General features: G+C 41.9%; 1 protein-coding gene across 1 annotated transcript in view; it reads right to left on the bottom strand.

The window, feature by feature from the left end:
* The window catches only part of LOC147688995 (ATP-dependent translocase ABCB1-like), an 856748-nt gene that overhangs the window by 120402 nt on the left and 713111 nt on the right, over positions 1–23235 (bottom strand). The window contains exon 26 of the mRNA XM_086941881.1: positions 3038–3194. Within this exon, the coding sequence (XP_086798007.1) occupies positions 3038–3194 (157 nt within the window). The remainder of the gene's footprint in view (positions 1–3037; positions 3195–23235) is intronic.

A 23235-nucleotide genomic window follows, 5' to 3' on the forward strand; every position in this document is an offset into this window, starting at 1 on the left:
GCATGACTTATTAAAAAGGGAGCTTTGGGCCTGGAAAGAGGTTTATCTTGCCAGGTTGAAATGGAAGTTTAAAAGTGCTCCCACAGGCAGACACAGCAGGCCTCAGACATGTTTAAAGGGCTACCTAGGTGGGTGGCACAATAAGTGCTGCCGGCCCACTAGTTGCATTTAATATATGGGCCGTGGGTACTAGGTTCTTACAAGTACATTAAATGTGCCAACTGATTGTAAGCCAATGTTACCATGTATTCAGGGAGAGAGAACACACACTTTAACACCACTTAGCCATGATAAAGGTCTTTTAATTTGCCATGAGCATACTATTTTACTGATTATGGTATTACTGTTGCATGTCATTTTACTACTGTAATCTTTATTATATTTACTGAATATATTCAATACTGTGCAAAGACGAAATGAGCTCCTTTGGTGGAATTCTTCGTGGAAGAATTTCTGAATCCACTATGCCTCCCATTCATCCCGCTGATCGATCCTTCGTGATAGAATAGAAGTGTCAACACATTTTGGGCATCTGCTGTCCTGTCATCAATTTAAAAGTGCAAGTGGAAAGTGACAGAATATACTCCCCAAGGATGACAATAGTTGATAACCCTGCCCTACCCTATCCACCAACATGATGGGAAAGTCTACACTCCTCAAATCAACTGCAAAACCCAGGGCAGCTATTTCCTGATGTCAGATGCCTATTGATTGAGCAATTCTGCTCCATGGGCCTGGTTAACCTCCCCGGACACACATTCATTCATCAGACTCAGGCAGGCTGCCGTGTCCCATTGGGAGTCCCTCTTCCTAGAGTCAGAAAAATTCACCCTGCTGTGCCAAATGGATTGTGCCACGACTGCCGTGGATAGATTGCTAAACCTTAAAATGTATTCATCAGACTGATGCCCTCCCTGGAGGGTGCGGCCTGGTCAAAATCGGCTATGATCTGGGTATAGGAATTTCCCCTGCCATTTGACCTTGCACTTTAGGCAAGCAAAGTTGGAGTATGTAAACTACTGGCATCAGCGTATACCCTTTATCTTCTTATAGAGGTTCTATTAGACCTCTACCAGGCTACATAGAATGGACCCCATCAGGCAGTATGCTAAGCCTTGTGCTGGGGTATGTAGCAGATGTGTCCAATGCTGTGACAAGACTGACTGCCCTCATGTCCCTCCTGGAAAAATACTGAATATCCAAGGTTTGATCGAGTGTGCTGGTGCCCGGAATAATAGAGTCACTTAGAGATACAGCGTTGCACAATAAACTCTAGGAGGCATATGGGGTGACACCACCCATCAGGTCTAGACTGAAATATATTTGAGTGCCAATTAGGGAGTATTTGATCCATATGGGTTCATTGGATATTTATTGTCAGCTGGTAAAATGAGGGAAATCTCCACTGATTGTAAAATACAACACAACTGAATTGATATCGTGGGTTCAAAAGGGTCTGGGTTAAAAATGCACGTACCTCCCTCAGCTATCTAATGAATCTCCTGCAGACCTACCAGTGAAAGGTTGCTGTCAAGCTATTTTCATATATATACAGTAGGTAAGTCCCCCAACAAGTGTTGATATCTGTTGTTGAAATGATACTCATCGCATGTGGAATGGAATAATGGAATTGACACTTTATGTACTGCCTTGATTGCTTTATTCTGTGTTGTAAGACAATGTTCTGTAATATTGTTGTTAATAACTTCAATAAACAGTCAAAAAAAGATCGAAGTGCAAACAACCTGACGAATACGAGCAAATAGCTGTGATTGCTAAATTCGAAAAGCAGCAAAACAAACTACAAACAAATAAGTGCCAGAGATCATCAAAGTAAAGTTTAATCAAGAAAATAACAAATTAAAAAATAATTAACTTAAAGTCAGATTTAGGGTGAAGTCCAAACTGGCCTCCATTCTCATGTGTCTATGATGTAATAAAAGGAGGGTAGACTTGAAACCAAAGTCTTGCTCGTCGAGCAATTGTTGTGAGCAGCATCGAGCAGAAGTTTGGGATGGGCTCACCATCATCCATACATATAATGTATGGAGATAAATGTGAGTTGTCATTGTTAGAATAACTCATTTCAAATGAACATGGATATTAGAGTGAATATTTGAAATACTTAGGGCACTCTTACTTTTGATTGCGCTCACCAATTTAATTTGACTTACAAGAATACAATTACAAAACATGTTCAATACTATATTAAACAGTATATTTATGACATATGACACATATTGAAACTTAATATTCTAATCAGTGGACTTTATGCTCAAAAAACTTTCTAGAGTAAATCAACTAGTAATAATATGACAAAAATCCATTACTCTAATATATGCAACACAGTTAGAGACAGAACATCATACACAGATAACTAAGGGGCATATTATCTAGATGTGCGTTATATAACGCACATCGCACATTTCCATATCGCCGGCTATTGCCGGATTTTTTCGCTGTGTTAGCGCGTAATTATCAATGCGCAACACGTGGGTGAAATTAAATCTGACGATAGTCGGCGATATGGAACATTAGCGCATGAAAACAAACAACGTTTTCACGCGCTAATGCGTGCCTTGATAATATGGGGTGGTGGATTCAGCGTTATGATCCACACCCCCATGTTATCAATGCTTTAACACCTGGTCAGAACAGGCGTTGGGAGAGCTGTGATAAACGAGTTTATCGCAGGTCTTCATCTCCCAACACCTGACTTGGTAATAGGGTGTTCCCACCTCCAACCACATTTTACATGGACATGGGAACGCCCACTTTGTATGTCATTAGCGATGTTTCTCGCTGACACGCGTTAGAATGTCCCTGTTTATAGGGCGCTGGAAGTATCGCCGCTTTCTCTGCACATTTCGCCGAAAAAGCGGCGATACTTTAGCTTGCTAATATGCCTCTGGGTTTTACATATTAAACAGACATCTAAAGACAGACTTTGTGAAATATAAGAGCGACTGAGTTACTACTTTAAATAGTAAACTGCATTTTCTAATGTAATATGAAAGAATGCATGGTAAATGCTCACCAATATTGTTCCTTCTTCACTGTAGCTGTCTATTAGTGGTTTCCTTTCAAAAAGTTTAGCAATTCGCTGAACTGCAACCTTTGCTTTCCCAAAGTCTGGTGCTAGAACACTATACTGTCCGATACTTATGGCAGGAAACAAGGCAGTATTATACACACTGGAAAAAGTAGCACACATTAATCAGTTTATTAAATATCACACATATATTTCTCAAGACAATCGTTCTCTTAATGGATTTAAATAGATTTAACAGTGCTAAATCGATATCCTATTGCAACTCATATAAGCAGAAGATAAAATAGGTGTTTTTGCACAACATCAAAGACCAATGCAGCATGAAATAGAAAATAATTAATGACATGCCTGCTATGATATAGACGCTTTGGCTAAAGGGAATGGATGAAAATGTTGTTCAAGATTACTCGTCTGCTATTAACACAGAAAATGGATGTTAAACTCTTCAAATCAATAAGAGCAATTTTATTTAATGACATAATTGTGGTCTATTCTTGGATTTTATGGGACAAAGTCCCTCTATCGTACATTTTAAGGATGTTGATTGTCACTGAGGAGTTCCATGAGCATTTAGAGGAATGAGAACGTGCTCCTTTATAAGGTCGTTGGACTCCAATGTGACTTGTAATATCCTTACAATGTGTGCCAGGGGGTACTTTTTCCTTATAACACCTTCCGCCATATTCATGAAAATCGGCATTTGCGATTCTGTAATAGGGAAAAAAAGCGAATCGCTATTCAGAAATCGCAAATCCGAATTCATGAAGAATTGCGATAAAAAAAGCGATTTGCACGCGATCGCAAATTCCGTTAGCGATGACCGATAATCGCAGAAAAATCGCTATTTTCGGCTACCCGCGCCGGGATTGCGAACTCGCAAATAGCGATATCGCTATTTGCGATATCGCTATTTGCGAGATCTCAAACTCGCGAGATCGGGAAAACGGGAAGTCGCATTTCGAGCCCAGTGATGACATCACAACCAGGAAGCTGCCGGTTCCCACCACCATTCTCCACAGTGAGGCTGACTGAGAGGGAGCAAGTTGGAGAGCTGCAGCTATTCAGGAGAGAACCACAGAACCACAACCCTGCTACAATGGCTGAGGAACCTGCACCTGGCACCAGCAGCTCGTCTGGGCGCAAAAGGAAATTAAAATTTTCGGAGCAGGAGCTAGAACACCTGATAGAGGGGGTGGTGGCAAACCATGAGAGACTGTTTGGCAAAGATTCAAGGAGGGTCCCTGAACAGGAGAAGCGCAGGATATGGCAGGGGATTGCCTTGACTGTGAACTCCGTGGGAGTGGCGGACAGGTCCCTCGAGGAGTTAAAGAAGCGCTGGTACGACCTCCGAGGCCGTGCCAAGGAGAAGGTGGCGGCGCGCCTTGGGGAGTCCTCGGGCACTGGAGGAGGAGGACCAACTGTCCCACCCAATACTGCCATGGAGGACCAGGTGGAGGACACCCTGGAGAAGGAGGCCTGTGTAGGATTTACACAACTAGACTCATCCCGCACCACCCAAGACACCCAAGGTAAGTGGCATGCGACTGCGACCCTGCCCCCTATGGATGTCCATGACCAAATAGGTTCCCTTAATGTCCCTTAGGCATGCCATAGTTGCACATCAAGGAATGTCCTGAAGCATTGTGGGAGATGTAGTCTGGCCACAATGTTGTAGTACCACAATGCAGCCAGACAGGTCCCAAAGCACACAAAGCCACTGCCATTCAGGGAATGTCACCCAGCATGCATGTAGCAACTGCACGTCTGCCAGATACATGCAACTAATGATCCACCACTTACACCCACAGGTGGCGAAAGCAGCGACAGCGAAAGGCTGCAAATCGATGAGGGGGTCCAGGAGGAGGAGGTGCCACCACCAACCCAGGCACCAGCCCCTGCCGCTGCATCAACACCAGCAGCAAGAACCACCTGCAGTGTCCCCCCTGCGACTGGTGCAGCACCCACAGCCGCTGCCAGGCCAGCCACCATTGTGCCTCCTGCTACCGCTGCTCCACCTAGAGCCGCAGCCAGGGCAGTCACCACTGTGCCCCCTGCATCTTGTACACCAGCCACACCAGCAGTCACACCCCCTGCATCTGGCGCACCAGCAACACCTGCGGTCATACCCCCAGCAGCTGTCGCCTCAACATCCGAGGCTGCGCCAGTTTCCACACAGCGGCCAGCCACACACTCAGGCCAGCAGGGCAGGCGTGGCAGGTCACGCCAGCACTCCACTCCAGCAAGCAGGCGGGCCAATGAACAGGGACTGGCGCGGCTCAGCGTTGAGAGACGCATGCTGCGGATTCACCAGCGCAGGCACAACAGCAAGGAGCTATTCAGCTGCAGCTCCATATGATAGGGCGCAATGTGGCCACAGTTGCAGGCCACATGGACGGCATGAGGGCAGCCATGGCAGGTGTGGGTGAACGATTAGACAACATGACTGCAGCCATGGCAGGTGTGGGTGAGGTAATGGCCCGCATGGCTGCAGCCATGGAGGCCAACACCGCTGCCATGTCGAGACATCGCAGTGGAGCACGCCGGCGCCACCGCCAACTTATGAGCCGGCTGGCCTCTTACAGCAGGGCAAGTTATGTAGCAGCAAATGCTACTTCTCTTTTGGCGTGGCGCTCCCTGACCCAGCAGCACCAACTAGTACAGTGCAGTGAGGACATGACTAGGGTGCTGGAGCACCTCACCACGGCCGTCATTGCACTTCACCCTCCAGCAATACCATCCACTGTGGGGGGTGATGATGCTAGTGAGGGGGCGTCCAGCGTCAGCTCTCACTCTGCCTCACAGGTCCCACCACACAGCCACAGCACCAGGCCCACGCCAGGGCCTGAAGCCCCGGAGGAGGATGCCCCTCAGAGGCGCTTGGGCGCAACGCGCAGTAGGCGCTCCTGAGAACTTCAGACTATCATTGGCACAGGCTGACGTTAAGCCTGCCATGTAGTGATACACAGCAGTATGCTGTAATACTGTTTGTTGTAGTTATTTGGACTGGAACCTTATTTTTATTTTTGTGAATTGAACAAATACATTTATTTTGCTACACACATTAGCGTTGTGTCATCATTACATTTTGCATGCATTGTTGATTTGTGGGGTGATGGAAGAGGTTGTACTAGAAACTGTTCACTGTGATGTCGTTGCGACGTCTGTGCCCTTCTGCTGGGTTCTCCCCTTGTGCATGGCGCGCATGTGCAGGTGGCCGGTTGTCCCCCTCAGATTCACTGCCAGAGATGTCAACAGGTATCCGGCGCTTGGTTGCAATGTTATGTAGTATTGCGCAGACAGCCACAATGCGGCAGCACTTTTCAGGACTGTAATACATGGCCCCACCTGTCTTGTGCAGTATGCGGAACCTGCTCTTGAGCAGGCCAAATGTCCTTTCTATGCAATTCCTTGTCCGTATGTGTGCAATATTGTAGCGCCGTTGCTGGGGTGTAGCAGGGTTGAGGTATGGGTTCAGGAGGTATTCACGGAGGGCGTAGCCACTGTCACTGAATGAGAGGAGCAGATGGTGATTGCCTGTGCTGCGCTGTTACATCTTAGCAATGTGACATTTTCAACAAAGTATACTTACCAAGTAGGTGTCCTTCCCCAAACTCTCCCCTGACCAGTCGTGTGTGGAGGCTGCTGTGCCGGAAAATGAAGGAGTCATGGGTACTCCCTGGGTACTGTGCGACAATGTCAGTGATGTATGTCTTAGCATTGCAGACCATCTGGATGTTGAGGGAGTGGTAGGACTTTCTATTGCGGAACATATACTCCATGCCAGCTGGTGGGCAGATGGCGACGTGGGTACAGTCTATGCATCCGAGCACATGTGGAAAATGGGCTACATTGTAGAATTGTAGCTTGGTCATGTCCAATTCCTGTTGGCTGGCGGGGAATTTGATGTGACGGTGTAGCTGGGTGAGCATGGCGTCAACAAAAGTGTGGAGGCAGCGTGACATGGTGGGCTGGGATATCCCCCCAGCAGCCGCTACTATCCCCTGGAAACTCCCGGAGGCCAGGAGGTGCAGGCTACACAATACTTGCACATGTGTAGGCACCGCATTGGTACGGCTTGTTGGGTGCTGCATCAGGGGGTCAAGGTCCTGTATTAGCTGCATTATCATTTCCCCATTCAGCCAGTATTTAGCATATATCTACTCTCTGGTTTGGCCCAGCAAGGTGACCCGCTGGCGGAATATCCTGTCCTGGATCCTGCGTCTCCTCCGTGCTAATCGCTCTAGCCTTCGACGCCTCACCACCATGTACATTCCTGGCATTGTGGAACTCCTAATGCTGCTGATGATGATGGTCCTTATGTGTGATTGGTCAGGCCAGTACCTGTTGGTGATAGGACAACGGTTTTTTGAAATTTTTTTTGCATGGCTTTTATGGTTACCACCTGCTTTGAGTTGTCCTTATTTTGCGCAGTGCAAATAGCGATTTTTGGGTTTTTCGCTAATAGCGATTTTTCTTGAATACCGATTGCAATTATATAGCGAATTCGCTATTATTTTCGCAGAATCCGTGGTGTGTCGCAATTTCCGATTCGCTAATGCTCACCTGCCGGGATTCTGCGAATATATTAGCGAATTCGCAAATCTGTGTTTGCGAATTCGCTATTTTGAGAATGCTGATTACGGAAATTGCACCCACATTTGCATTTTCGCAGCGATTGCGGGCGCAATTTTACTTCATGAATCAGGCTGATGATCCCTCCATCATCCTTCTCATAAATTGCTTAAATCTTTGGTGTGTTGCTTTTTGATATGAAAGAACGAGGATGTTTGCTGCCAAAACATTAAAAAAGTGCAAAATTAAACTCACTATGCAGTTAAAAATGTGTTGCAACAACATATTAAAAATTAAAATCAGTTTAATACAAGTCAGATAAAAAAATGCTGTGAGGCAAAATGTGCAAAAACATGTTTGCCTAATTCTCTACTTTATGCTGATCACTGTTTATCCAAAAGGAAAGAGCAGAAGAAGAAAAAGACACTGTCTTTTTCTGTTGAAACTGCAGGTTTAATTATGCTCTGTGACATATCGTTTTTCTTAGCAGCAGGTATTATGATGCCAGAGATCAAAAGGCATACGTTAATACAGTTGAATAGCTCTGTTATTTCCTTATTGCAGGCGACTACAAATGTAACAGGTCACCTGTAATGAAAAAATTATAGGAGGAATGGTGATATATTCAAGTACATCATTGTCTGCCTAGCAAATTGGGTCCCCAAACCTGGACCATTCCCTGTTCACTGGTGCTCGAGGAACTTGAATGAGGAGTCCATGAGGCAGGGATGAAACTCAGTCTTTTAAAGATCCTTCAATGCTGCATTGGACCCCGGTGTGACTCCAGGCTGTAGGGTTGCTCCCTCACTTCACCTGTTGGCGATGTGATCATGCACCCTGTGATATAGTTCATAAAATTGCTGGACTGTCTTATCATACACTCCTTCTGGATAGCAGTAGAGTCTATGCTCTGGGTATCTATGGATTTGCCATTACCACTTCCAGGCACCCTAATTCTCCTCCATGACTATTCAGACATTCCCCATTGGACCCACCATGCTGGTCGATTGCTTGCCACTGCCCTTACGTCTGCCAAAATCTGTATTTTGTGACACTGGCGCTCTCCACAATTTCCGTCACATGTGCTATGGCTTGCAGAGATGTACAAGACCGCACCATATGAAAAGATAATTTACAATTTAATGGGCAAAGCAAATCTTTTTCTTTTTATATTATCACCCTTTCTGTTAGATGCCCCCTTACCCATAGTTCGATTAGACTTTTTCATTGTACCCACCACCCCATTCTGATCGTCCCCTTTCTTTCTCCCCTTCTTTGCAGTTTCTATCTTTCTCCCCTTCTTTTTTCTCTGCAATTCTTCCTTTCCTCTCTATACTTTCTTCCTTCTATAGATATTCTTTCATCAATCTCTTCTTTTTTGTACCCCTCTAAAATATTATATATAAGTACTGTTTGCTACTGGTTCATGTATCACAGTCAGCATGTGCATCTCTATATGGGTATAAGCTGGACTTTCCTATCACTAAAATAATTGATATACAAAAAAAGAAATTCATTTATACAGGAATTGCAAGCTCCCATGTATAATACAGTTAAATTTGATAGCTATCCTAAGCACATTGTTTTTTTCCACATAATGGGAATATAGTTCATGTTACAGTCATGCCATTCTGCACATAATCTCCTAAATTCAGTTATACATGAATGCTATTTACTAACCATCTGTTACCCAAAGCTACTTAAAAGCAATTTGAATGTTTGTAAAATTTGCCATAATTTGACTTATGAGAGGAATTAATTTAACTCACACTGCTGCAAATAATGCTTGTGTCACCTTAGTCGTTCTCACTTTGTCAATTTGTCAATACAATTACAGCTAAATTACCAATCCACCATTGAAGAAGGATTTCCAGTACATAGGGCAGTCCAGAAAGAACAGCCATTAGCAAAGCCAACAGGTCTGCTTTGAAGTGAAAGAGAGAATTTGTTGTGCATCTATGTATGAGTGGGTGAATCAGTGACGGTATAAATGATTCCATGTATGGAAGGATGAGTTGACACACTATCTCACAGCTCACTTCTCATTGTCAACAAAACAGCAGTTTATGCAATATCGTTTTGGCATTTGGGAACCAAAAGATCTTATCCCCTCTTCCAAGAATGTCCATTGTGTAAATATAAGCAAGAAACTTTGGTTCAAATCTTCTGCATATGCCCGAAGTTCTTGACGGAATGAAAAGAATTGTTGAAAGAAATTTGTATAAATCGGAAAATCGGATACTGTGGGCAAGCGGTAGTCACTTGGTTTGGTGGCTCTTCTATCCACCTGGTCTGTAGAGGGGTAAACATTTCTAAAGCAAATTTTAAAGCAATAGAACAATCCAATGGTTATTAATACAAAACCACCTCAAGGGGTCTGGATTACTGGAAAATACCCAAGATTGCTTGTATTTTAGTAAATAGAGACCCATCACAATAATGTCCATCTCAAGACTACAAATTGCACAAAGCATTTGCACTTTCATAAAGAAGGACTCTGGGATTTGATAATTGGAAACCTTTGAAGATCAAAGCAGTTGTCAATCTCAATAATTTAACAAGAACCAAGCACTCGCAATCCGGCAAAGCCAAAACCCATGGGATAACATTTGCAATAAAGGAAATCCTGTCAAAATCACCATTGGAGTCTTTTATCTCAAGATTCAAATTCAAGATTCAAACTTGCACGTGGGTGGCGAGACAGGAGGATCACGGGGGATCACCCAGTGGATACATTATAAATATTTGTAAAAAATCAAATAAACTTATCTTGCCGCCGGCCGGGTCCCACGTCTCTGCTCATGCTCTCCTCGAGCACAGGAAGCAGGCCACACTAACCGATCACAAAACTGCAGTGCAGCGTTGTGATTGGTAAGCACCCAGGCTCCCCTGACCAATCACAATGCTGCAGCAGCTTTGTGATTGGTTTTGTGCATCCTGGGTTGAAGCTCAACCAGGGATTGGGGTCCTGGGCTTGTTCTCCATGCAGGCTGCAATGCAGACTGTATGGAGAACGGGAAAGTGTGCATGATGGGTTTGAATGGCCCAAGAGGACCGACCAAACAGTCATTGCGCACTTGACTGGGCATCCACTCTGCCCCTGCCCTGCTCAAATAGCAGATCAGCCCCACCCACTCACCCGCCCGTAAAGCAGCAGGAAGCAGAACTAAAATGATAACGTAAAGTTGTTATAATTTTTGGTTTCCGCTTCCCTCTGCTTAAAAGCAGTGGGGCAACTATCCTCTGCCATAGCGGAGAAGCCACCTCTGCATGGGATACGATAATTGGAGAACATTCAAGACCATAGCAATGTCTGCCTCAAGAACTTGACTTACACAAGGCACTTGCACTTCAAATCCTGGGATAACATCAGCTATTTATTTATCATTATTTCTTCAAAAGTTCAAAGATCAATAATATTAAATAACAACTATTTAAGCCCTATCTACATGGGAGATAATTTAAGCCCTATCTACATGGGGGATAACTATCACTTAAAAGTAATATGGTTCCTATTCATTGCACTTTATAAACATGTTATGCAAAGTTTTAAAGTTTTTAACACTTTTATAAATGATTTATTTAAGGTTTTACTATTAGGCTGATATTTATTTGAAAATAATCTGATGCAACTGTCCAGGACCAAGTTTGGAATGTAAAACAATTGTTTTTGTCTAAGAAACAAAATTCAATGAATGTATCTTAGTGTAATGGTTTCAACTGACTATACACTTGAATAAAGGTATTATTATTTAAAGTAGTACTATTATTATTAAAAAAGATGGCACACAAATGTATGAAGGGATGAGTGAATCAGCATATTGATGGCTAAATGGGTACATGAGTTTATGCATAGATGGATAGGAGATTGAGTGCATGGATCTATGAGTGAGGTATTGCACAACTGTATTGGTTGAGTGCGCCGATGAGTAATTTGATGAGTACGTTTATGGACGAATGGAGACTGCATAAACAAATCTTACAAGTGGAATCTCAGAAAACCATAGTGATAATAGCATTGCAAGATTTATCATCACATATGAAATTCTTCTTCATGGGTCTTTAAATACCTGCAAATGCTTGTTGGCAAGCACTCAGTAATGATTGCCCAGTATGTGAGATTCGAGCCAGAGTACAGAGCCTTCAGGATAATGCAATGAACAACAGAAAAAACATTTGCAAGCCTATCCTAATCCACAGCATAGACTGTGGAGACATATAGGCAGAAGATTTCAATAACAGCAACCTCCTAGCTAATAGCCTAGAAAGAATTTACACAACTGTTAAAACGTGTTTCCATTTTACCACCAACATTAGCAGTGGCGTCACTAGGGTTGGTGTCACCCGGTGCGGGTAATTCATGGTGTCACGCCCTCACGACTTACCGGAAGGACCTCCCCCTCCTCGAGTCCACCAGTGACACATTTGGCAAATAACGGGACCGTACAGAATCCTTAGTAACATTTGTAAAATTAAGACCTATATTTACAAAGGCCAAAGAAGAAAAATTTAATTCAACAAGGACGGAGGTAAAAGATTGTTAGAAGTTAAGAACTAAGAACTACATAGAAAATATGTTATTTTTTTATTTTTATTTTAACATTACACATTTAAATGTTACTGTTACAGTAGATAAGGTTATAACCATTCTGTATTCGGTTTGCACAGTCAGCAACTGCAAGAATAGTATGCAAAATTACAAATTACAATGTCACATTAAATCTTGACTAATCAGAATTTTCCTTTCCTGGCCTTTAAAGCTACAAACTTGGTAATTACTTCATCGAAATCAACTCCTTTAACCTCAATTGATAATATTGCAAGTTCAGAAAGCCTGTACTGTCCCACGGTAGATCGCAAATAGTTCTTTATAAACTTCAGCTTTGAAAAACTTGTCTCACATGAAGCCACAGACAAACAGACCATAAGAAATAATTGTAGGCTCACTGGGAGATATGGGAGAGATTCTAGGAAGTCCCATTCAGCTAGGAATTTCAAAACATCAAATACTGACCAGTCTTTGGCTTCTTCGAGATCAATCTCTGCTGCCTTCAGGTGCCTTCTCAGCCTTGGTATTTCTAATAAAAGCTCTCCCTCGGATAACTCATCATAGAAAGTGGGAAATTTGGAATGGACACCAGTAACTCTTCTTCAGTGGCAGATATCAAACTCATGGCTTGAACAGCCTTAAACATGGCTGCTACTTCCTTGATGGCTCTTGATCTGATCTGGAGTTCAGAATGGAAACGATCAATACACTCAAGCATCGCCCTCTTCTTTTCTTCTTGCAGAGTTAGTCCAGCATCTCTTGTTTTCTCTCCTGTCATCCTATTCTTGAACCTGGGTCTGCTCTCTACTGAAATTCCATATTGGTCTGATTTTAAAAGTGTTCAATTGCCTGCTCCACTATATGATTGCACTGCTCGTCGTACAGAAAATGTCTTAGCGTCTCTTGCTTTGTCACCACATTGTCAAGAGTTAAGCCCTTAGTCTGAAGGTACAGCTGTGTAAGATTAACTTCTTCAAGTACATCACACCAAAAGTAGGGGTGAGCAGAATTTGCGTAATCACGGTACGCAAATCTCCACAAAATGGTAAAAAGTCTCCGCGAACACGCAGAAATTCCACGAACACGTGGAATTGCTTGTTCGCGATGCTTTTTTACTGTTCGCAATCGCTGTTTGCGTACTCGGGGGAAATATCTTGTGAACACGCATTTGAGAACACGAACAAGCAAAACAATTTGCGAAGTCGCGAAAAGCAGAATTGTGTGAAAATTCGCTTTCTCCCCGCAGAACGTGAAATTACCCAAATTCCGCAAATTCGGCGAACGGAAAGGAATTTACCGCCCAGGCCTAACCAAAAGTAGAGGTAGCACAGAAATGTGAAATTGCAGACAGCAGGCAAAAGACCTTGGAATGTACCTCTTGTGTCCAGATTTTAATCTGGATCACCTAGAGCTTCAATTGCCGCCACACATTCATCACATTTTTCTTTCACTGCTTTTACTGCAAGCACTCCTGCGTGTCATTGATAGTCTTTTCACTGAGACTCCAGTGTGGTCCATTAAAACATCCCATCGGTGAGTGGAAGCAGCAAATAAGGAAAACACTTTCTCAAGAGTTCCCAAAAAAGTCACACACAAAGCATTTTCAGCAAAAGAGTGTAGGTCGCACAAGTTATGCGAACGGTCCACACATCCATTAAAAAATAGCTTTCCTGTTCTTTCTTTTCAAAATGGCTTGTACAGCCCCAAGGATTCCAGCCATAGTGGCAGCATTTTCGTAAACTTGAGCGCAGCACATCATAATGTCGAGTCCATCACTTTCCAGATTTGTAAGTATATCAGAACTGAGGTCATCAGCTTTTTTCCCCTTTAAATGGAAAAATCCCAGAAACACTTCTGTTACTTCAACTTTCCTATTTTGGATTTTCGCATATCTGATCACTTCGGACATTTGGTCAGTGTGTGATGTGTCAGGTGTGCTATCGAACATGATCCCAAAATACCTGGCAGATTTTATATCCATGATAAGATTCTCCTTCACATGATTTGCTAGGACATGTATAAACTCATTCTGAGTTTTTGGTGCAAGATAAGACACTGATGCTTCGCTTTAATCTCATTAGGTGCTCTTTCAGCACTGGGTCATATTTAGAAAGCATCTCAACCATTTCAAGAAAGTTTCCTTTATACAATGAAGATTCATCTTCATTGTGGCCACGGTATGCCAGATCATGCTTGATAAGAAACAATGTGATATTGAGCAACCTGTGCAAGATGTCTGTCCACTTTTTCTTCTGTATGTCCATCAAAGCAATACTTTCATTGTCAATTGTTTTGTGCAGTCTAAGTCCTGCTGCCAAGGTTTTCCATTTTTCAAGGCAATGTAAGTGCTCTTCAGATGTCTCATGATTATGCACTTTTGGGCTCAGTTTCCACCACATCTGAAACCCAATCACAAATTTGGATGTCGTGTCTGTAGCATGATTAGCGTCAAAGAGTCGGCAGCAAAAACAATATAATTTCTCACTGACGAGTGAGTAAACCACCCATGATCACAAAACTTTTTCGCCATTTGGCATCACCTTGTAAAACCACTCTTTTGATAGCTGTTGAACATCTCCTTTTGCCTTTGGATCTTGCCTTGTCGCAATTCTGTAAGGGCCATCTTTGTTCGGAAAAGAAGCACTTCCTCTTTTGATGATTACAACCCGCACATGATCTGAAACAGGTATATTCCAAAAAGAAGCATCATCTAAAATATTCCAGTTTTCCCCCTTAACCTCATTCATCATCTCATTTACAGTATCATGGTTAGAGTCACTTTCAGTACTCTTTTCTGCTTCAAATTCATCCATTTGAATTTCCATTTCCTTTCCTTGTTTTTCTGCTTCATTTTCTTCTATTTCAACTCCTTCCTCTTCTGCAGAATGCATACTAGCATCAGAATCAGCGTTATCAATTGGTGGCCGAGGAACTGTGTCTTTTGATGAACCCTTACCCTGGCCATCATCTGGTCTCTTCACATATTGAAGCATGGATCCATGTAGTGTTGAGAGCGATTCATTTTTTTCCTTTTTTGCTTTTCTTTGTTGGCATCCACCTGGCCTCTTTGATGTATTTATTCCATGTGTCATGATTGATATAATATATCCGTGAACTATTATTTTTTTTAAAAAGCGACTTTAAAAACACCAACAACAGCAACGACAAAAACAAAGCGTGTTTTTAAGCACGAGTAGACAGGCACTGCAAATGAAAATATAGAATTCAGTAGAATGATTATTTCTGCTTTAATAACCACAGTTGGGAATCATGGCATTGTTGCAAGCCTCTTGTAATGTGGCCCTGCTGCATTCCCCGTAGATTGTAGCAAACTTGAAGCAAATCAAAAGTTATTAAAAAATTGAAGTGCTACAGTGCAGTGGAATGCATTCTGTAGAGTTGGACTGGACATCATTCAGTTGTTAATTACTGCCTTTGGTTGTTAAAGTGTTTCTAATAAAGTAACAGTTTTACCATGTGTACACTCTAACAGACAGTTATACTGTATGTAAAATACACAGAATAGAACCACCCTATCAAAAATTGTGCCACATTACGCCAGGTGATTTCCCTTTTCTTTCTGCATAATCTAGTCATCCCTTCCACATAATGTGGCCCACCTCTGGTGCATAATTCTTGTAGCTATAGCTACGAGTGGAATTAGGATACTAAATGGCGCCGGCCGAGATGAAGGGCAGTCAAGGTACTGGGGATTTGCTTGGTAATGACTTACAGCCACATAGGGTCTACTCATTGTATCCCTTGGGCAATAGTTTACCATCACCAGCTTAGCACAGAAAGAGGCCTGGCAAGATAGACGTTAGAAGGCCTATTCACAAATGCATTTGGAGTTCATAAAGTAGTGCTCCTGTTGAATTTCCTTAGGCACCACAACCCCTTCCTCTAAGCCATCTCATGTTTTCAACACACAGAAAGTTAAAGATGACTAGTCGGAAGGGGGAATCAAACTTGGTTTTGTCCAGGGCTCCGTCTGAGCAAAGACCATCTCTGATTGCACAAAGCTTTCTACAGCAAGATCCCTTGGCTATACCGATGCTTCTTTTCATTTCTAGCAACGCAGCACTGTTACGCGCCATTTTTAGCACAGCTGGGCATGAATTTGGCCTTACAGACAGAGCACGAGCCTGGGGTACACGCAGATACACAGCGTCCACCCACTATTTTTACAGGGTGGACGCCATCTTCCCCGCTAAGAAGTATGGCCTTACAGAAATATGTTGAACTTCTCCCAGTGTAATTATGAAATGCCAGGACACGTTCATCAGCTCCTGCACGTTATCTGCTTTCGATTCCCAGCAGCAACTTGCAGGAAGCGAGGGAGCTTTTTTCCCAACTCCAGCTGGGCAACGATAAAGATAGAATTTCGGGGCCATCAGGCCTCCTTTTGATCGAGTATGGGACTGGAGGCGTCCCCCTGGAACCTCACAAATGCAAATGCACTGGTGAGAAAACAAAAGCACAAAGCTTGTTATCTCTTCACAGGTACTTAAGAGATGTATCCTTTTTACTTTGTTGTATATAAGTGCACCCATTGTAAGATTGTTAGATGGGTTGGTCTGTCTCAGTATTTACTCAAATAACAATTTAATTAGCACTATTTTATGTCTTTTAGAGCTCTACTCATCCCAATGTAGAGTGTTACAACACTTTACATAACATACACATTATCCATTCCAAGTAAATCATGTACGTGTGTAAATTAATGCACAAGATGTGTTACATGCGACAGTCAGGGTTACAAGGTGTAGGAATCAAATACACTTCATAGCTCACTGTGGTCTACTAGAAGGACCAAAATGTACTAACTGCAAGTAACAAAAGGATCTCTCTGTTCATAGCAGTAATCCACTTACCTATCTACATAAAATAAAAATCTGTGATCTGCATGTTACATGATATGCGTTGCAGGAGACAACTTAAAAAACCCCACATATTTTATTGCATTTTCAGTTGGCATTTGTTATAACATACACATATCAGAGCACCACTTCCAGGGAGGTCACTTCCTATGATTCCACGTGGAATGTCACACATCATGACGTCATGTGCTTTGTTAGCACACATCATGATGTCACTTGCGGTAACTACACAAAATATAGAGTTAAAAATATCGAATTACATAAATATCAACTTCAAAATATAGAATGGACAAAATATCGAATGGACAGAATATAGTCAACAAAAATATTGAATTTAAGGTAAGTAATGTAATATCGATTTTTATATATATAAAAAGTCAAAATATCGAAGTATATGTTATAGGTTATTAAAATATATCGAATTTTTAATAATATAAATTTTTTTAAAGTGTTTTGTATGTTGGTATATGTGTGAAAAGTGTATATGTTTTTGTAATTTATTTTAAGTAATGAATTTTATGTTATTTAATTTTTGTGTCATTTAATTCTGTAGCGGGTTGTGGGTTTATAGGGGAATAGGGTGAGAAGTAATTTAATTATATTAAATAAAATATTAATTTTTAGAAATTATTAATTATTTTTAATTTAATTTTGCGTTTTAGTTATGTAGCAGGTTGTGGGTTTATAGGGTAATAGGGTGGGAAGTAATTTAATTGTAATTAATTAAATATTTTAATTTATTTATTGGTATTTATTTCGCATTAATTGTTAATTAATTTTTAATTGGAAATGTATTAATTTGTAATTGGTAATTAATTTTTATTAATTGATTAATTGATAATTATGTGAATTATATAAATTTATTTTCCGTAGCTGGTTGTGGGTTTATAGGGGAATAGCGTGGGAAGTTACTTAAATGTAATTAATGAAATATTTGAATTTATTTATTGGTATTTATTTTGAATTAATTGGTAATTAATTTTCAATTGTTAATGAATTAATTGTTAACTGGTAATTAATTTGTATTATTAGTTAATTAGTTTTAATAATTAATATTGTTTTTAAATTAATTGATTAATTATTCTATTATATTAAATTGGTAATTACTTTTACATTTTTTATTGGTATTGATATTTAATTTATTTTTATTAATATATAAAATATTTACTTTCCCTACTGTTAAGCGCACTAGAGTGGGAAAAGTAATTTTTACCCCTACGCTATCCAACGCTTTCCCTACTGTTGCCCTCTCATGAGTGGGAAAAGTAACTTTTTACCCCTACGCTATCCAACGCTTTCCCTAATGTTGCACTCATTGGAGTGGGAATAGTAATTTTTACCCCTACACTATCCAACACTTTCCCTACTGTTGCACTCTCTGGAGTGGGAATAGTAATTTTTACCCCTAAGCTATCCAACGCTTTCCCTACTGTTGCACTCCCTGGAGTGGGAATAGTAATTTTTACCCCTACGCTATCCAATGCTTTCCCTAATGTTGCACTTTCTGGAGTGGTAATAGTAAATTTTACCCTCCCGCTATCCTACAGTAAAAATATTGTATGGTTTTTAATAATAATATGTAATAATAATAATAATAATGTTAATAATGGCAATCTAGTAGTTTTGAAATGAATGCATGTATGCATTGATGTCTATTGATTAATAAGTTTGACATCCTATTTTGATTTCATTTTTTCCACCTGTTTGTTTTAAACTCACGTCATATCATGAAATGAAATGTATTGACTGTTTGCTGTTTTATTCTTACACATATGTTTTGTAGAAATCATTCACGAAAACGTGTGGCTATTTTTGTGGAGAACTCCTTTTTCTCTTTCTAAAAATATTGCTCTTTTTGTAAAACTCATCAATAAAAGGCTTAAGTAATTGCCGAGATGAACATAATAGATTTGGTTCATTTCTTGCTCTAAATAAGTTCAGATTAAACAATTGGAAGTGTGGGCACCTTCTTCTTTATAGACATAATTGGGCCCAGCCCCACTTCAGTCCACAGGGCCATACCCCCCAGTTCCCGAGGCATTCAAACCTCAGCACACTGTCTGCAGAAACACAGGGCAGAGAAGGACATACAGCTTCAGCAAAGCAGGAGACCAACACACAGGAGCAGAACCTGGGTTGGAAACGGCTTGGTTGAAGGGGAGCGAACACAGGGAAGTTACTAGGAAGCACATCATTAGGACAATAGGGTTCATCCAGCCGAAAATTAGGCAAAGGAATTTGGCGGGGAGTGGTAGGTATTTAAACTCAAGCGTGTGTCACTTGACACTCTTTCTCTTGGGACAATTACAGAGGAGAGAGGCGCTGCTGCAGCACACTGTGTGAGGTGAGCGGGAGGGGGGGCTAGGGGAGCCGTAAAGCTTTAGGAGGGATAGTCTGCTAGGTGGGAGCGTAGTGCCGGTGCCGGGATACACAGGACACTGGCATCCCACTTGGGGCGGGGGTTCTTCTTGGGAGTCTTTTAGGGTTCAGGCCAGGGTCTATGCGAGTGAGGGGTGCGGGTTGTGTACGTGGCGCCTCCTTGTCAAGCGAGTGAAGAGAGCGTGGTGCAAGGCCCCAGGCGCTTTCATGGCAGGGCCACGCCCCCGGTTCGGAGGGACCTAGGGCATTTTTCCCTTCCTTTGGTTAAGGGCTAAGGAACATGGGTTCCTGATAGGCAAGGGCGCCTTGACGATATCCCCTGCGCATCGGGCTCTCTGAGTACTTACTGTTGGACATTTTGTTGGCTGGCAGCCAGCGGAGAGAGCTCTTCGCTGGCTCGGGGGAAGGAGTGCGGCACCTTCTTCCAGTGCTTGGCTTGTGATCTGATGAGGGCGGTGTTGAACGATGCTTGAACACTCAGCCAGCTTCAGCTCCATGCACGGGCCATATGCAAACCATAACCTTGAACTACATTATTAAGCTCATGCACAAACAGAACGCCGAGCAAGAGTAACACATTACAGGTGGTGGGCGAAATGTTTCATTATTAGCTAGGCGATAAGGTGGTGTTGCTAAGTTGTTGCTCATGACAACAGTAGTCAATGGTGGGGGGACGCGAGGGAGCTCTAGGCTAAGAGCTGCCGATTTTGGAACGGGAGAGTGAACATTGAAATGGTGAGGACAACCGCCCTTACCTTTTCTTTAGACTGCACTGTGGTGGTGGCTGGGCCACTAGGGGTTCTGCAAATCGCCCAGCAGCACTCCCCTGACAAGACTGTCTCCACTCAGTCTAAGCGCATGGTGGTAGCGCGCGCCAGAGGGCCACAGCGCGGGGGCTGACCCAGGGCCGTCATGGCTAGCGATGTAAGATTGATGGCCCTGTGACCCAGAAACTGGCTACACCGCCGCCGCGCATTGCACCATCACCACTACCCTAGTAGCTAGTGCGCGCGTGGCATGCACCGCAGTATTTGTTGTAAACAGGTGCGCTTGCAGAGCAGAGGCGAGGCTGCAGACCTGTTTTACACAGCGAGCGTAACCAGATTGGTGTCACCCCATGTGATGGTGTCACCCGGTGCGGTCCGCACCTCCCGCTCCCCGCTAGTGACACCGCTGAACATTAGCTAGAGGTGGGCAAGCCAACAAATTAACAGGGAGAGCAAAGGCAGAGTTGAGCCAAGGGCCTGCCTCAGGTCTTAGACGCTGTGCAGGAGCCAAGCCCTGAAAATAAGGGTTATGGAAATCATATAACAAACAACTTAAAATATTCTAAAGTGTTTTCAAAGTTGAAAAAACTCTTTAACATTAGGAGGGCACATTAAAGAACTGCACTGAGAAGTACTTTTTAAAAGGGATAGTTTTCTACAACTAATAGTCTGAACTCACATACTCAGAAGTACTTTTGTACATGATAATGATAATGAATCAAAAATAGATTTGCTGAAATAAAATGTTTGCTTGAGTTCACAAAACGTAAATGATGAGGCCGCGATTTGTTCAGGTTTTCTGGTTTCACTCTGTACAACTCAGCCAGGGTATCTATTTGTCTTTTCTTAAGTAAAAACCTTGATTTTCCCACATTGTTCATTCTTCTGCCGTTTTTAAAATATATAGGACAGAAAAACAGTTAATTGAATATAATGTACAAAGATGCTTGCTCTTAAATAAGGATCATTTAAGTAGATTCTGCAGAGTAGGCTGCACTAGCAGAACACCACAATGATAAAAGAGAATTCCATATTACATGACAATTAATCTGCTATACGAAGACTGACAGGCAGATTTTATCTTGTATGTGGGTCTGTAATTATGTAAATTATGTCAGCAACGTCTAATGGTTCAATGTGCTGAAGTGTGATGAACATTTGCCCATTTACATAAATCAGATATGTTCTTGTGAGACAAATAAAGTGGACTCTATACCGATCTAAAATGAGTACAGTACAGGTTTTCCATAAAAGCATGTGGTAGAAAAATATATTTGTAAAAAAGTGATGTGTAACAAAGCAACTGATCTCTGTAGCTGCATGTTCATCAGAAATGTATATTTTTAAAGCATGGCATAAAATATTAGCGTGTCATGCAGTGTCAAAAAATGTAACTCTGACAGGTAGAAAGAGGAGTACAAAGGTTCACATACGGCAATTGTGTAAGGATATGGGTTATACAATTCTTCAATATTATTTATTGATTTTGGGTGATTTGAAATATATATACCCATGAATAGTTGAAAATAAAACATATCTCATATTATGTATGAAAGTGCATGGTTAATGAGGTATTCATCCAGAGTACAAACACCAGAATGTTGATAGCATGGGTGGGTGGAACTCACGGAGTTTCACTCCATGGAGTTACACGAAATATATCGTGGTGTGGGCGAAATCAGCACAGCGCTGCTCATGTTGATTTTTAGTAGCAGGGGACTTGTTCTGCACTGAAATTTAGCACAAACTGCATCACGCGGCTCACCAGAGGGCACTGCTTCTTTGCTGCTGCTCGGGTAGATTTTCTACTTGTGCAGCAGCTCTCGCACTACGAATGGACTTGACTGCCTGGGACTGCCCCTACTGAGAAAATGTCACTGGGTGCGTCCTAGCACCCAGAAATTGTGGTAGGGAATGGAAATTGTTACTTGCGCTCGCCAAATTAATTTTAGCAAGCTGCGCATGAGAGAAACCTCAGCCATGCAGCCATTGGTGGAGTTTGGACGGAATTCCATGTTACACTTGTAAAGGCGGAGAGGGATTTGTGGCCCGCCACTAGTCGACATAACAGAATATCCAGCAAAAATTATTGAAACGTAAATCTCAACAGATAGGTATAGATTTTGTATACCTAACTCCACATATGTACCTTGGTGATATATTGATTTTTAACTCATTTAGATGTGGAGTTAGAAAGAGTAAATCTTTACTTCCCGATATGTACTTACTTTTCAATATTTTGTCCCTCAATATTCTATCCACAATATTTGTATAGGTCAAACATTTGAAAGTTGATATTAAGCATTAGCACTGGTTAGGTTAATGAAAAGAACAGTAAATAATTGAAATGGGAAGAGCAAAGTGTTTTAAAATGTTTGACCAGTGTAGTCAATGTAGCCTTAGCCTTTCAGAATAGTAAGACCATTGTAATATGACTAGGTTCATTGTTGAAGATATTAGTAGTTGTCATCTTCTATTAAAATCAATGTAAAGAATACACAAAAAACCAACTTTCTCCAACAATAATGTCTAAATGACATGCTCAAAATCAGGCCCTTAAAAGGATACTTTATCCCTCATTGAGAAAGTTACCACTTCTAGTGAGAGATTCGGTTGGAAGTAGCCATCTTTTGTGTGGTATACTCATAAATGAACATTTAACTTACCTAGGAGACCATAGTGTATGGTACAGGGTATACACCAGGGCATGTAAGGTAAATGCCACTAGTGGACTGCATCGCCTTTTGTGTCATCCACTACAGTGACCACTACAACAAGGCTTCAGCCATTTCAATGTAGCCTGACTGTAGCGGTGTAAATACTGCAATTCAGCTTGTTAAAATAAGCCAATTTGCCTGGTAAACCTGTTTTTTAAACATCAACATGCCACCCCTAAGTAGGCCTTACAGCCCGCAAAGCAGGGTGCCAGGTATTCAAACATTGGACATGTAGGAAGTTAATGTTAAAGCTGTCCTTACAGTGATTAGTACCTAAAAGGCATTTTCACTGTAGCATGGCTGGCTGTTCCATAGAGAA

This window comes from Lissotriton vulgaris, chromosome 10 (assembly GCF_964263255.1).
Source record: "Lissotriton vulgaris chromosome 10, aLisVul1.2, whole genome shotgun sequence".
Taxonomy (NCBI): Eukaryota; Metazoa; Chordata; class Amphibia; order Caudata; family Salamandridae; genus Lissotriton; species Lissotriton vulgaris.